Genomic DNA, 16,349 nt, shown 5'->3' with positions numbered 1-16,349 from the left:
GACCCCCAGAGGTGTTTTCAGACAAGCTCAGTGCTATACAAAACTTTAAAGGCACCATTCTTCATTTTTCTGTAACCATTCCACTGCTGCTCCTGTAGAAGTAGAAGGAATTGAGAATTAAACTAAACTTATAGCCTCCATTTTTTACTGCCCTTTGTGTGTTTATTATTTCTCCTATATGGAATGTTATGAGACACACCTGCAGTTGATAAATAAACCATAACTGAAACATTCAATAAATCTGCTGAGCTTTCTAAGAGGAATGTCTGAGCACAAACATTTTCTAGGTCTGTGAATCACATTTTCATTTTTACCTGTGGCGAAGGGTGGAGCGTCAGGTTAATGATTTATGTCTATAAAGCTGATCTTTCTGTCAGAACACACTGATCTGAGGGAGTGAGAGCTTGGGTTTTCAGGTAGGTTTCATTAACAAATAAAACAATGATTTGATTATGGTCCGTAGAAATGACAAACAGATATTTTTTCATGGATTAACAGGATATATCTATGTTGCTGTACTTTGTGGGATACCTGCCAAGGGCTTTCCATTTATCTACTAAACCTTGCAGTTGTAAATATTTTAGACATGTGATGGGACAGAGCGCTTTATCCTAAAGAAATTTTAATATCTCTGCACAAGTATAAAAGATTCTGTTATCCATCATGTTGTCCACAAATCCTGTCAAAACCCTCACATTTCCTTTAGCAAGCAATGATGGCTGGGCACTAGCAAGATTTCAGTAGACCCTGAACACCTCTTCAGTCATAAAGCGTACAGCATAGAGGGCAATGAGGCTAGCTAATCATTTCCTTAAAGGTTAACATTGGCTTTTAAAATGCTGTATCATAAAATGGATTCCATTTGAATCATTGAATCATGAGTCATTTCTACTAAGCCTGACTTTTGACTAACAGAATAAAGTCTGGCCCAGCTTATATAGAATAGTCAGGGTCATTCAGACAGGGACAGGTGTTATATTGTTGTAAGTGTTATACTAACAGTAAGAGACTGTCCAAAAGTGCCCATTTACATTTGTTTTGTTTGTGTCATTTAAAAACAATTTTATCTGAAATAGATGCTACTACAATAATAGACTGAAATACTGAAAATATTTTATAACGGTTTGTCTGTTTGTGACTGGCTGTATAAAAATCCCATTGTGTTATGAGGTAAATGAAAGGTATATTCATTATTTGACTTATCAGAACAAGCATTATTAGAAAAGTTTAATGAATAATTGAGGTAAAAAACTTAAAGTAACATACACCTATCAAGTAAACAGAAGGCATATGACCAGATGTGGCCATTAGGTATTGTATATACTATATGAACTTTTCAGTATAAATGAAAATATGTATTTACATGATAATTATTGTATTGCCCAATGCCCTGGTGGCATAAATACTATAAGGATACTGATCTATAAAAAAAGGTAGATAGTAGTGGGTGTGTTAGCTGTTTAAGGTAGAGATAGCCTGCTGGGGAAAAAAAAACCTGTTCTTGTGCCTGAATGTTCTAGTGCACAGAGATCTGTAGCGTCTGAAGTGCAGACAGTCTATGGCCTGGGGAAAGAGGGGTCTGAGATTATGTTACCTGACCATTTCTTCACTCTGGAGATGTAAAAGTGTTGGAGGTTGACACTCAGTGAAAAAAGAACAAATACACTAGTTACAGGCATCGATAGATATGTTGGCTTCAATTAACTATTTTTATGTCAACAGGTTCCATATATTAACTTTTTTATGTCAACAGGTTCCATAAATTAACTTTTTTATGTCAACAGCTTGCACATAACTGGGTTACGTTAAACAAACATAATTTGTTCATATAACTTCAACACACTCAAATAAATATGTTGGCTTTAATTAACTTTTTAATGTCATCAGGTTCCGATATGTTGGCTTTAATTAACATTTTTATGTCAACAGGTTGTGATATGTTGGCTTTAATTAACTTTTTATGTCAACAGGCTGCACATAACTGGGTTACGTTGAAGCAGTGTTAAAGTTAATGAAGTTATTAAGTGAATAATTGAGTGATGATTGAGCATAATTGAAGACACCTGATGTTAACAAGCAGAATCAATGAAGGAGAAAACTGGAATTTCAAGTCACCATTATGGTGATCAGTGTTCATTTTAGTTGGGCTCTTGACCCTCACATCATTAACTTTAGATTTTGTTTGGCTGCTGTACATGAGTTATAACAGCCAGAAGATCAACTAGAAAAGGTGATCTGATGGTGTTGGTTGTGTTTTTACATAATCATTATATCACAATCATTTGACCTGATTCACTGAACTCATATAGAACCCAATTTCTGAGTTAAGTTTACCTTATGGATTAACTCTTCGGGGTCGCCGATCACGCCGGCGTGATCAAGTTACATGACCAGTTTAAGACGTCGAAGCATAAAAACAAAGTCACGTTGAGCGCTGCCGTCCACTTCTGTCGAAAGTGCTGGCTTGAAATTCTATTTTACTTTTTGTTTTGTGTTGATAGACCAAGTAAAAACGGAGATATGATCATTTAAACTTTATATAAAAAAATACTGACGCGTTCGTAAAAGAACGCAAGATGGGATGCGACAGGCGTTGCATTTATTCTAATAACTTTGTCGGTTTTTGTCATAAAACAAAACGGAGAAAAATGTGTGAATCTGCTGACTCTGCTCTTCAGGCTGCACATTTTAGGGAATGGAGGAGGAGCCAACTGAGCTAAGACGCAAAATTGAAAGGCAGAGGATTTACGGAGTTGATAAAGAGAGACATATATACGTTATATATATATAGAGAGAGATTATTGCTAGTTTTTGGAAGAGTTTGAGTAGATTTTGAGAGTAGTTTAGGAGTAGTGTAGATAGTTTAGGTAGTTTAGGAGTAGTTTAGGTAGTTTAGGAGTAGATTTAGATAAACTGTTTTGAGGAGAGGCACAGATAAAAAATAAAAAAACACCTGATATTTGTTGTAAATAGTTGTATGTATAATTTGATTTTGTGTTCATTTTACCTTTTGTATGGTATATTTGCACTATTGAGGAACCCCTCTTACTCAAGGAATGAAATCCCTGTAATGTAGCTATCTGTGTAATTGTACATGAAGTGTTTTGTAGAGTTTCTAAGCAAAAAAGAAAAGAAAAAACGCCTATTGCCACACCTGCTTTTTGCTGCATTTAGTTTAATTTTATCTCAATTTTACATTTTTTTATGTTGTTTTTGCACTATTTGCGAACCCTCATACTCTGGGAATGCAAGGCCTTAAATATAGCTCTCTGAATAATTGTGTGCACAACATTTTTTTAAAAAGTGGCTGAGCTAATAAGAAAGAAAAAAAGCCTATGGCTACACCCGCTTTTTTTTGTAAATCATATTTTTTTTGTATATAGGTTGATTATATCTGAATTGTACCTGTATATGTTGACATTTACAACTTGTGTTTACATTTTAAACCTTTTAAAATGCTTCATTGAGCATGTTTGTGTTTTTTGTAGTAGAAAAGCTATAATTTTTCTATTCGGATTATGTGTTTTTTGTGTGATTTTGGGTCCAGTATGTTGATAGAGTACATCAAAGTGAAAAACTAATTGTCTGATCATATAGGTGATGTTGTGCTGAAAAAAATTATACCAAACATTGGTATGGTAAACATTTGTTTATGTTGCAAAATTAAAAAAAAATAAAAGTACTCAAAAACGTCCAAAATAGCCCAAGACTCCGAAGGGTTAAAGCAGCACTGTCATTGTAGAGCATACTATTTTTAGCCTTTTCAATGAAATCCAAATGATCAAATCAATAAAAAATAAACAAAGAAACTTCTAAAAAAAATAGTTTATGTAGACATTAAGAACATCATACACAGACATCAAGAATCAGAGTGTGAATCTCAACAATGGTGACAATTATAAAGCATGTTGCAGTGCATTCTGGGTGCCACCAATCAAAACTCATTCATGGCTCCCATCATGCATTGCTGCATGAATAAATAATGAGCTTATGTTCAGAGATGATCTGTTTGTCACCATTGCTGGGATTCATACGCTAATTCTTGATGTCTGTGGGTGCCTGCATACAAATGTTTTTTTTTGTAGAAGTTTCTTTTTTTAATTGATTTGATCATTTGGACTTCATTGAAAAGGCTAAAAAATTATATGCTCTACAATGACAGTGCTGCTATAATCCATAAGGTAAACTTAACTCGGAAATTGGGTTCTATACGAGTTCAGGTCAAACGATTGTGAAATAATGATCAAGTTAAAACACAACCAACACCATCAGATCACCTTTTTTATTTATTCATCTGGCTGTTATAACTCAGATACAGCAGCCAAGCAAAATCTAAAGTTAATCATATTAGGCCCAACAAAAACAAAGACTGATCTCCATAATGGTGACGTAAAATTCCGGTTTTCTCCTTCAGTGATTCTGCTTGATCAGGTGTCTTCAATAATGCTCAATCATCACTCACTTAATTATCTCATTAACTTTAACACTGCTTCAGTGTTCATTTAACACTCAGCTCAGAGTTTAATTGGGTCGCTTAAAATTACTTAATTCCATTGTTGAAGTTACATGAACAAATTATGTTTGTTTAACGTAACCCAGTTATGTGGAACCTGTTTACATAAAAAAGCCAACATATCATTTTTTTAGCGTAATTAGAGCCAAATAATATATATATATATATATATATATATATATATCTGAAACGCACCTCTCTGTGAGTGTGCGCTTCGGTTGTGAGTGACTGTGCACTCAGTTAACAGCACTACCGAATTGAGTTCTCTATCACCTTTTTTTCCGTTGGAATGATTTAAAATCGCTGGAATGTGTAAATTGCAAGACACAAAAAAACAAGACACTTCCAAATGATAAACTTTCAATCGATGATGATTAAACTGCAATTAATCTGCAAATCAAATGTGTGCCGAAGCGTGGGGCATGGTCAGGGCTTAATTTGTGCAAAATCCGATCTGGCACCTTATTTGGGGAATCCTTCATCTCATACACTACTAAAAGATATTTGTTATGACCTGTGTACATATGATCAGGAAAATTAGGCATAATAACGATAATGTTATCATCGGTTTGCTATATCCATGTTAAACGTATAAAAAAAAAATATTAAGAGGTGCAAGAAATGCTGTTACTTAGTTACCCATGCTGTTTTGGCGATGATCTATTGGATTTGACCGCATTCTATCATTCTATTCTATTTGTGAAGCAATTTAGATGTGAACCCGGCGATGCTGGGTTTTCATCCAAATTGTTTTACAATTTTTATGCTCTTTTCTGAATATTCGATTAAAGAAAAGGTGCATCATTGGACATTTCCATCCACTACGTAATGAACCTCTTGTCGTGATGGAGCCCATTGCTTGGGAGAGAGTTATTTGTGTTGTTGGACAGCATTTAATTAAATGCTGTGAAGTGTTTTACATGCACAAATGGTCATAACACATCATCAGTATGCGAATAAACTGTTTCCATCCTCTTAATTCGCATTTTAACCAACGCACAACTCAAGATGATCTGCATCTAGAGCATTGTGAGAGTTTATTTTTCACGTCAACCCTTTCCATCAAGGTTTTTTTAACCTGTTAACCTTCAAGGCCACTTTTGAAAAATCCCCAGAAATGGCATACCCAAACTTAAACAGATACAGTTCATGAACCCTTTGCACTAAAAGCACAAGTATGATCTCATTTGAAAGCTGACACCTAGTAGTTTATTGTAAATGTAGAAATAATTATTGTCATAATGAAAAAAAAATGTTTAAATAGCTTCAAAGTTTTGTAAAGTTATTAGAAATTTACTTTTATGAAACATCTTCATAAAAATAAAATTGAAGTTGGCCCTGGAGGAATCTAGAAATGCACTGCAGCTAAAGCCATATGTGTGACCATTTTATATTTAAAATCTGAAAATGATAAGTCTAAAACTCTGTATTTAGTTAAATGTTTTTCAAGATCATGTCAAATTACTTTATTTTGATTAGACTCTAAAATGCAAACTGATGTTTAGTCATCTTCTGAGTCATCTATTCAGTCTATTGTCTCTATTATTTTGTGGTGTAAACGAGCCCCATTCAGTGTGAGTCTCTCCCTGCACACATTTACACCTCTCCAGACTGGTTATGGCTCTAAATATGCATTTCTTTTGTCTGCATTATAGCTACTAACGACTGGCTATTCACAGGCTATTCATAGGGTTTCAAACCCTAATTTCTTTTATCAAAGTTCTCACTAAATATTTGAAACTGGTATCAAATGCACTGAAACATTTCAGTAAGCATTCCTATTTAGAAAAAAATCATAAAACAATAACTGCTGGTGGCAGGTGCACCTGGGCTAGCTAGCATGTTATCTTAGCACACCATCAATACACGACCATTTATGAGATTAAAACCATGTTTGTGCTCCAAACTTACTTTATAACGCAAGTCGAGTGTTTTAAATAATCTTCTGTGATCTAATTTGGCTTCAGATAAAAAAAAATCCGACAGAAAATGTATTATTTATAGTGTTCTGCACGATGATGAAATCTATATCGATTAGCATTACATTATAAATATAATCTATTATTATGAAATACCTGGCATGGCTTGAAGAACACAGGTAACTCAAATATCATTGCAATCATGTTTATTGTCTTCAAAAAATCTTTATCTGCATGTTACAGCGATCTCTGTCAGCTACTTTCTGTATCAGTGACGTCCTGGAATGTCACATGACTATGGGTCTTCTTCGTGGTCGATATATGGACTGTTATTGTGCATATAGCGCCCTCAGGCTATTGGTATGAATTGAAAACACAGCACATCTCAGTAAGAAGCGATCATAATGATTACATCGACGCATTTGGGTATAAATTCAACAAATATTATTCCTGTCTATAGAAATATGATGTGAAATTATGAGAATATATCAATATTTCTCCAAGTCTGCACATTTTTGAGCTAAAGCCCTGAGGGACGATGTTTTGTGAATCGCTGTCATGACGACAGCACGGAGTGTTTTTATGAATGGACCAGCTGACGCTCATAATTCATATTAAAGGTATCGACTCATTTTTCCATTTCATAACTCCTGGCACAAATTAAGACATAACTGTCACTATAAGTTTCTCAGAATACAATAGTGGTCAAATACTGAATCTTGAGTATTATATCTTTTTAATGATGTATAGTTTGTCAAGGTATAACATTAAATCTGATAGTAAATTTGAACTAAATAAAAAAAAACCGCTTCAGTGCGCCGACGCTCTGGAAACGGTTAACAGGTTTAAGAGTATTTTAAGTATCAAAATAGTATCAAGTATCAAGAGAATCGGATGGAAACCCGACTGAGATTGTGCATTCCGTTACCTTTCTCTTGCCCACTAATTTGCCAGATCCATCCCCTCCCATTGTTCCGGGCCTCGGAATTTATAAATTAAGCATTGGGCCTGGGGGCGCATTACAGAAAGATCCTAACTTTACAATCCTATCTTATCTGTTTGGTAACCATGGCAATTTCAGTTTGGACCTCATTTATAACAAAATGACATGTCTTAAGTGCATAATCTTATCTTATCTTAATACGGATAGGTAAAGGTAATTACAGAAGCATCCTAACTCCACAAAAAATCCTAAAAACGGTCGTAACTTTAGGAAAACCCCAATGGAGCTCCTAACTTAAAAATAATTTGAAACCAAGTGTAAAATTCACATAAAAATAGCTCTGCCTGAGAATGACGTCACATTTATTAAGGATACAAGATGAAGAACAGCGATGTTTGATGTTGTGAACACCCAAATGATGTGCTGCAATTTGATGACAAAAATCTGACATACAAAGCAAAATTCAAAGTGTTAAATTAACACTCCAGCTGGTGTACATATAGGTCCAACTACAGGGTGTTAAAAATTAACATTGAAGCAGTGTTGAAGTTAATGAGATAATTAAGTGATTAATTAAGTGATGATTGGCCATTAGTGGTGACACCTGATGTTAATAAGCAGAATCATTGAAGGAAAGAGAAACAACAAGAACTGAAAAAAAGAGAAACACAAAAACTACGTACTTCGAGCCTTTACACATTATTGCACTTATTATTACCAGTGTGACTTTATTTCTGTCATACATCTACAAAAGTAAATGAGAATCAACATAAGTTTAGATGGCAATGTTTTATGGAATTTTTCATTTCAAGCCACCATTATGGTGGTCAGTGTTTGTTTTAGTTGGGCTCTTGAACCTTTTCATTGTAAGTTTTTTCTCTGGCTGCTCCAATGTTGTGTTTATAAAGCACATTTGTTATTGCATGAGAAAACCTGCTAACAATATGTTGTGATGATGACATTATCATCACGTAGTGACATGATTCACTGTTGCCATTCAATTTAAATATTTGACTATATGATTGATGTTACGTTTTAGTGATTGAAGCCCTGAGATTCTACAGTTTGAGATCCAACAGCAATATAAAAAAAATCTTTGAGCACTGGAGCTCTTGTGTTTAGACACACAAACATCAAGAATCAGCATATGAATCACAACAATGGTGACAATAAACAAACTAGTGGCACACAGATCAACTCTGAAAATCACAAAACAAACTATTAAAGTCATAACAAAACAATAGCAAAAAAAAACATGCAAACAGGAAAAACAAATGAAAATTACAGGACAATTCAGCTGTATAATTTATTCATACTGCAATGCATGATGAGAGCCATGGATGCATTTTGGTTTAGTGGCTCCCATCATGCACTGCAACATGAATCTTTTGTGTGATTTTCACCATTGTTGAGATTCATATGTAGATTCTTGATATCTGTGTGGGATTTTAAAAATTTCTGATTAAAAATAATAGAACCTTCGTATAATCAGTTTATTATGCTGGTTGAGTGAATCAGGACACTACAGGATTATTTTTTCATAATTTAAACAACCATCATGACCTGGGCTGTGTTTCCCAAAAGCATTTTAAGCCTAACTTGATCACAGAACGATTGCAATAAAAGGTCTGTACGATCAAATCAGGCTTACGTTGCTTTCGGGAAACACAGCCCATGTAATGGTTTATCTTGCAGTAACACATGCGCTTTATAAACACAGAGTTGGAGCAGCCAGAGAAAAACAAATGTTACAAAGCAAAGAGTCCAGAGCCCAACTAAAGCAAACACTGATCGCCATAATGGTGACATGAAACGAAACATTCCATAAAGCATTACCATCTAAACTTCTGTTCAATATAAATAAGAATGTGTGTAGACGTATGACAGAAATACACTGGTAATAATAAGTACAATAATGTGTAATGGCTCGAAGTCAGTATTTCTTGTGTTTCCCTTTTTTCTGTTCATGTTGTTTCTCTTTCCTTCAATGATTCTTCTTATTAACATTAGGTGTCACCACTAATGGCCAATCATCACTTAATTAATCACTTAATTATCTCATTAACTTCAACACTGCTTCAGTGTTCATTTTTAACACCCTGTAGTTGGACCTATATGTACACCGAGAGTGTACATATGTACACTGGGGATTTTGCGGTGTACAGACTCCTACCAAGCTTATCACAACTTCAATTAATGAAAAGCACCACTTATTTTGTTTCTCCATTCTCCACCTTTTCAGTTTAACTTCACAGCAGCTGTTTGCGTGTCGTTGGTTGCTTAGTAACAGACCTGATAGTTGATTACCGAACTCGATGGAGGGGTTTATGATTTCCTAACTACAGATAAGATGAGATTTTGTGTGATAGGATAAGAATCCTAAATCAACTTAATCAACTTGCTTCTTCGAAGATGAATTTGTGAAAAATCCTAAATTAACTTGTCAGATCTTAACTAAAGATAGAACATTTCTGTAATACGCCCCCTGGTCCTTATGGATCATGGAACAACAGTGGCTAACAGTTATAGATGTGCAGTCGGGTAGAACTGTCATTGTAATCTGTGGAAGATTGAAATTCATCTGTTGACTGAAGCTGCTGAGCTTTTGAAGCTTTTTGAACTTGAAGGACTTTAAGGTGTGATAAGGGGGAAGTGCTGGGGTGTTCTTCCTGAACTCCACTATGAACTCCATGATCTGTTTGCACTGGAATCTGATATTGGCCACATTTAAAACAACAATGTGCACATATATAAAAAAATAAAAATAAAAAAAAGGATCCAAGCAATTAATCAGAGTAAGGCTTGCAGTGTGAACATACGCTTTGAACAGCTGGAACTGCGTTTGGTGTAATGCACAGCCCAGAATGGGTTCATTCAACCAAGTTTCCGTAAAGCGGTAAAGCAGCAAACTTTGAGAAGTCACTGTTTGTGTGCACTCAAAAAAAAGATGTGTTGGCTTTACATAACTTTTTTATGTAAACAGGTTCCACTGGTTCCACATAACTGGGTTTCGTTAAAAAAAAAACATCATTTGTTCATGTAACTTCAACATCATGGAAGTCATTTTAAGCGATCCAATGAAACTCTGAGCTGAGTGTTAAATGAACACTGAAGCAGTGTTAAAGTTAATGAGATAATTAAGTGAATAATTATGTGATGATTGAGCATTATTGAAGACACCGGATGTTAACAAGCAGAATCACTGAAGGAAAGAAACGGAATTTCAGGTCACCATTATGGAGATGAGTATTTGTTTTAGTTGGGCTCTTGACCCCCACTTTATTAACTTCATGTTTTGTCTGGCTGCTGTATCTGAGTTAAAACAGCCAGATAATCAAATAGAACTTGTGATCTGTAGATGTTTGTTGTGTTTTAACATAATTATTCTATCACAATCATTTGACCTGAATCACTGAACTCATACAGAAGCCAAAATCTGAGTTAAGTTTACCATATGGATTATTGCAGCACTGTTGTTGTAGAGCATACCATTTTTTTAGCCTTTTCAAAGAAATCCAAATGATCAGATCAAATAAAAAAATAAAAACTTCAAAAAAAAAACTTTTGTATGCAGGCACATACATCAATACATGATTGTATAAATCAATATTTGCTTATGAATCTCAGCAATGGTGACAAACAGATCACCTCTGAACATAAGCTCATTATTTATTCATGTAGCAATGCATGATGGTAGCCATGAATGAGTTTTGATTGGTGGCACCCAGAATGCACTGCAACATGCTTTATAATTGTCACCATTGTTGAGATTCACAGGCTGATTCTTGATGTCTGTGTGTGCCTATATAAACAGAAATTTGTTTTCAAGTTTCTTTTTTATGGATTTGATCTTTTGGATTCCATTGAAAAGGCTAAAAATGTTATGCTCTACAACGGCAGTGCTGCTATAATTCATGAGGTAAACTTAACTCAGAATTGAGTTCTATATGAGTCCAGTAATTCAGGTCAAATGATTGTGATACAATGATTATGTTAAAACACAACCAAGATCATCAGATCACCTTTTCTATTTGATCATCTGGCTGTTATGACTCAGATATAGCAGCAAAACACAATCTAAAGTTAATAATGTGGGGGTCAAAAGCCCAACTAAAACAAAACCTCATCTCCATAATGGTGACCTGAAATTCCGGTTTTCTCCTTCAGTGATTCTGCTTCTTAACATCTGGTGTATTCAATAATGCTCAATCATCACTCAATAATTCACTTAATTATCTCATTAACTTTAACACTGCTTCAGTGTTCATTTAACACTCAGCTCAGAGTTTAATTGGATCGCTTAAAATAACTTCCATGATGTTGCAGTTACATGAACAAATTATGTTTGTTTAAAAAACCCAGTTATGTGGAACCAGTGGAACCTGTTTACATAAAAAAGTTAAGTAAAGCCAACACATTATTTTTTTGAGTGTGGGTGAGGAGTAATAATTTGTCTGTTTTTTGTCGTGCCTCTTGAAGCGATTGTAAAAGCAGCTAAAATGCATCTAAAAGCAGCTCCTCTGACTAGAATTTCTATTAAAAATTTTGAATTCTCAAAAGTCAGCAAAAGGTTGTTTGGTGTGCAATGCCTGTTCGTCCCTAGCCATCCACAGTGCTCCACAGGGTTATAAATAATAATAACAACCCTATGACTTATAAGTATTTAAAAAAAAAAAACTAACGCTAGTCTAAACATGTCACTGTGGTCCTTCTGTCCCATTTCACTCCAAGGGTCTAATTTGATCTTTGATAATTTTTCTCTTTTTAAGCACCAGTGTTTGAAATGTGTCAGAGCACTCAGCACTCAATAAGTGAATCAGGGGTTCCATCTTCACTTGAAACTAATTATGCACTAAATACTATTGTTTATGTTACATAAAATCTACAGTAGTTTGTTATAAATAACTGCAAGTTTGTTGTGCCATTAAGCACAAAAGGTAATTTGTGGATTCTATCATGTGCAGATGAGGATCCACAGTGTCAGATCCATTTTGAACGGCTAAAATAACTGTGTGAGAGATAGAAATTTCAGATGGAAACCCAGACAGCAACATAGTGTCGGGCCAGATCCGGCCCACGTGGATTCCACACGGCCCAGATGTGGGCTGGATCTTGGCCGACACTATGTTGCTGTCAGGGAGGTACGTTTTGAATCACTAATAAAGTGTAACTGTAAAATTCACCATATGTCAGCACAATAATTCAACAGTATTATTGCTTTTAAACTGTTTTTTAAATTTAAATCTACTGGAAACATTTTAATAAATGATGTGATGGGGATCATTCATTCATTTTGAAGACTGGTTCAATTAATCAGTGTTTTTATTTTTTATTGTTGCAGTTACCTGTTAGCTGTGTAACTTGTCAGTTTTTACTGCTCTTTTTTAGTGTCATGCTGCTCTAGTAGAGGTGAATCTTATCAGGCCAATGGAAGCCCAACTTAAGAAAATCCGACAAACGCTGGAGAAAGAATGCCAGCTCAATCAGGAACTCCAGAACCAGAACCAGGAGCTGAGTAAGACCACTATATCATAATATGAATGTTTTTTTCTGATTTTTGAGTACACGGAATGTGATGGTAATTTATTTCAATGCACACTAGAATATTGTATTCTTATTACAGAGAGACAGCTTGAACAGAAAGAAGGATTTATACAAGTGCTGCAGGGACGATTGGATGAGCTTGGTAAGACAGAACAGACTAATGGATTTACCTGCATCCACTTTCATCTGCTTCCTTCGTATTACAAATAATAAAATATTAATAATTCATTATAACATATATCATATGTTGATCAAAATGATGAAACATATATCAATATATATCGATTTGGACGATTGGGTCACCTATTGGGTAATCAAAAAACACAGAAGAACTAACATTCAAGGCATTCAGCTGAAGTTCATTTTTCAAAATATTATAAATTTATAAAACAATATTTTTTTTTACAAGGCTCAACATGTTTCACATGTTTATTTGACACCTAATGTTGTCTGCCAGATTGCGCCCCTCAACGAAACAGTAATGAAATGCCTGAGGTTCGACAGAGTCGGGCAGCTGTCATGGCCCCGGAGCGAGTACCAGAAGTCTTGGAAATCACGGCCAGTAGAGTGAAAAAAACTGCCAGGTAACTTTATACACATATTAATCAAGAACTCTGTGAATCTAATTCAACACCAGTCCTAATAAATCAATAAATACTTTTGTTTTTCTAACCTCAAATGTTACATCATGCTTTGTTTGCGTGTGTCAGTGAGACAGCTCAGATCGTAAAGGCCATTGGTAAGAACGACTTTCTCCGTCGTCTGGATGAGGAGCAGATCAGTATGATGGTAGAACTGATGAAGGTTCTAGACTGTGGTCCTGGTGATATCATCATCAGAGAGGGCACAGATGGAGACAGCATGTACATTGTTGCTGGTGTGTATGTTTAAGGAGAGATAACTGAATGCCAAACTAAGTGTTGCTGAATTCAGAAATGCTTACTAACAGACTGCCCTTTCTATTTTAATTGTTTTACTATTTATTTTACTGCATTAAAAATCTTAATTGTAGAAAAGTGTATGGCAGTACAATTCTTGAAAATGACATCTCGTTTGAATACTGTTCGACAGTCGAAATGAATTGATGAGCCTAAATTCCTTTTTTCATTCTAGCGGGAGAGCTGAAGGTCACTCAGGCTGGACGTGATCTGCGAACTTTGAGCTCTGGCGATATGTTTGGGGAACTGGCCATTCTATACAACTGTAAACGCACAGCATCTGTCAAAGGTCAGTTATCATTCTGGAGTGATGGCTGAACATGAGTGATGTGGGTTACCCCCTGCTGATGTGGTACACAAGTGTTTTATACTCTCTTACCCACAGCCGTCACTGCAGTAAAGTTATGGTGTATTGAGAGACAAACATATCGAAGCATCATGACCAACAAATCCAAGATGAAACGAGAGCAACTCATGGGCTTCTTGAAAACGTGAGACATTCTGGGGTCACTTGTAACACATTCTGCGTAACACATTCTGGCTTGTATTTAGCCTGGTATTAGTAAAATATTAGATGCTTTGCATGTTGCACTTTGAATCTTCACTGTTTACAGTATATATGGTTCATCATGTGTATCAGTCTATTATTGCTGAGTAAATTCTATTGTTTATAATTGTTTCCACCAGGGCGTGCACTTTAAAGGCCCTAAATGATGTACAGCTGTCAAAGATCATTGATTCCATGGAGGAAGTCAGTGTGATTTTATTCTTATAAATAGTAAAGACTCATTATTGTTATGATAAGGACATATTGTAAATTAAGGATGCCTTAAGTATTCTTGGAGAAAATATACCAGACTCTGTCAAAATGAGACTCAATGTTTGGTTAAAATGGTATTAGCATTCGTGAAATGTGATTTTGCTAAGCCACTTATGAGATTTAGTGGATGTTTACACAAAAATTCCAAATCTCCTTTACTTTGCCTGTGTATGTACAGTATGACATATTGCATTTTAATGTGCTTAAGATTTATCGCTCTTAATAGGTCCCGACGTGTTTGACATCTTTCCGAGAGAAATCCTACACACTTGCTGACTAGAAACCTTGAAAATGATATCTCGAGACATCATTAGGATTTTGTTGTCAAACTATTGACTTAGAGATGGGAAATTCAAAGCAATGGTCAATGAGTGTGACAACCTCATTTTATCAGTACTATAAATGTTTATGTTTGTATTTAGTAACAGATGACATTTGAATTAAAGGTAAAATTGTCTTTTGTTTTGTACATCAGGAATCAATTTTGTACATCAGGAATTTTCTTCTAAGCATGACATAATGACTCAATATATTATCCATGTTTGTTCCCCTGCAAGGTGAAGTTTCAGAACAACGAAGTCATTGTCCGAGAAGGAGCAGAGGGCAATACTTTTTACATCATTCTAAAAGGAGAGGTAAAATAAATACATTAAAAAATTACTCAGTTGCTCTCTTATCTCAGGATAGTTTTATTCTGGAACATCCTCTGCAACACTGATTACATTATTTACATGTTTGATTTCTTTATATTTAAGTATGATGTATATGACTTAGCCTGCATTTATTAAGGGTTTAATCTAAATGTGTTCGTTCCAGCACTTTCACACAGAAATTAAAACTTACACAAAATACATGAATCTTTTGTGTAAGTCTATACATGAAACTTTGCACATATTTCTCAACCATATTATAAAAGATGCTACAGAATGGTCTCTGTTTGTATTAAACATCATTTTAAATGATCTTTGCTTAAAACTAGTCATAATTTTGTTCATTTCACATTAGGTATTAGTGACAAAAAAAGTGAACGGGCAGCAGAAAATAATTCGTAAGATGAGTGAGGGGGAACATTTTGGAGAACTGGCTCTTATACGGTAACCACAGTGACTGCTTCTTAGTGACAACATCATTAGCACTGTGTCAGGAATATATATTTCCTCTGTCTGGTTTAAATGTAAAAGTAAACCAAATATTATATTGTGTATAATCCAGAGAGATCCTTAGGACAGCCACATGTACAGCGGTTGGAGTTGTCACGTGCTTTTCCATTGATAAAGAGTGAGTCTGATGTCAATGATGACAATATTACTTTATTTAATTTGTATAAAATTCCTTTGATTTAGGATTTGTTTAAAAATGTAATATTGTCCTTAATTTCTCACAGAATTTTTGAGGAGACCATTCCATTTGAAAGCCTTGAGCTGCATGACGAGTGAGTTTTCCTGCTTTGTGACTTCTATATTTGTAAAGATATTCAGTCTAGTCTTCAGCTTAGTCACTTGTAACGTGTAGTGCATTTTTCCCCTACTAGTAATCAAGAGGAAAAGCCACCAGAAAGTCCTTTTTTAAGTTGATACTGTGTTCACTTTACTGCAATACAGATATGCCTTTTGTTCTTATACAGTGCTGGTTTTGTGCAGGTCTAAAATAACTGATAGTACCAAAATAAATA

At 34.9% G+C, this 16,349-nt stretch overlaps 1 protein-coding gene across 2 annotated transcripts in view; it reads left to right on the top strand.

The window, feature by feature from the left end:
- The first annotated feature begins 370 nt into the window (after positions 1 to 370).
- prkg3 (protein kinase cGMP-dependent 3) overlaps positions 371 to 16,349 on the top strand; it is a 50,089-nt gene continuing 34,110 nt past the window's right edge. For both annotated transcript variants that reach the window (XR_013199894.1, XM_077219619.1), the window contains exons 1-12: positions 371 to 416; positions 12,764 to 12,890; positions 12,999 to 13,061; positions 13,377 to 13,503; positions 13,630 to 13,796; positions 14,033 to 14,146; positions 14,243 to 14,348; positions 14,545 to 14,608; positions 15,235 to 15,312; positions 15,683 to 15,771; positions 15,890 to 15,955; positions 16,062 to 16,109. Coding sequence is in view for 1 of the 2 variants with exons in the window: in XM_077219619.1 (XP_077075734.1) it covers positions 12,803 to 12,890; positions 12,999 to 13,061; positions 13,377 to 13,503; positions 13,630 to 13,796; positions 14,033 to 14,146; positions 14,243 to 14,348; positions 14,545 to 14,608; positions 15,235 to 15,312; positions 15,683 to 15,771; positions 15,890 to 15,955; positions 16,062 to 16,109 (1,010 nt within the window). In the remaining variant the exon portion in view is untranslated. The remainder of the gene's footprint in view (positions 417 to 12,763; positions 12,891 to 12,998; positions 13,062 to 13,376; positions 13,504 to 13,629; positions 13,797 to 14,032; positions 14,147 to 14,242; positions 14,349 to 14,544; positions 14,609 to 15,234; positions 15,313 to 15,682; positions 15,772 to 15,889; positions 15,956 to 16,061; positions 16,110 to 16,349) is intronic.

The sequence above is a fragment of the Siphateles boraxobius genome, unplaced genomic scaffold (genome assembly GCF_051911475.1).
Source record: "Siphateles boraxobius isolate OS27281-9 unplaced genomic scaffold, OSU_SipBor_1 8, whole genome shotgun sequence".
In the NCBI taxonomy this organism is placed as follows: domain Eukaryota; kingdom Metazoa; phylum Chordata; class Actinopteri; order Cypriniformes; family Leuciscidae; genus Siphateles; species Siphateles boraxobius.
This window is presented reverse-complemented; position numbering and strand designations above follow the sequence as displayed.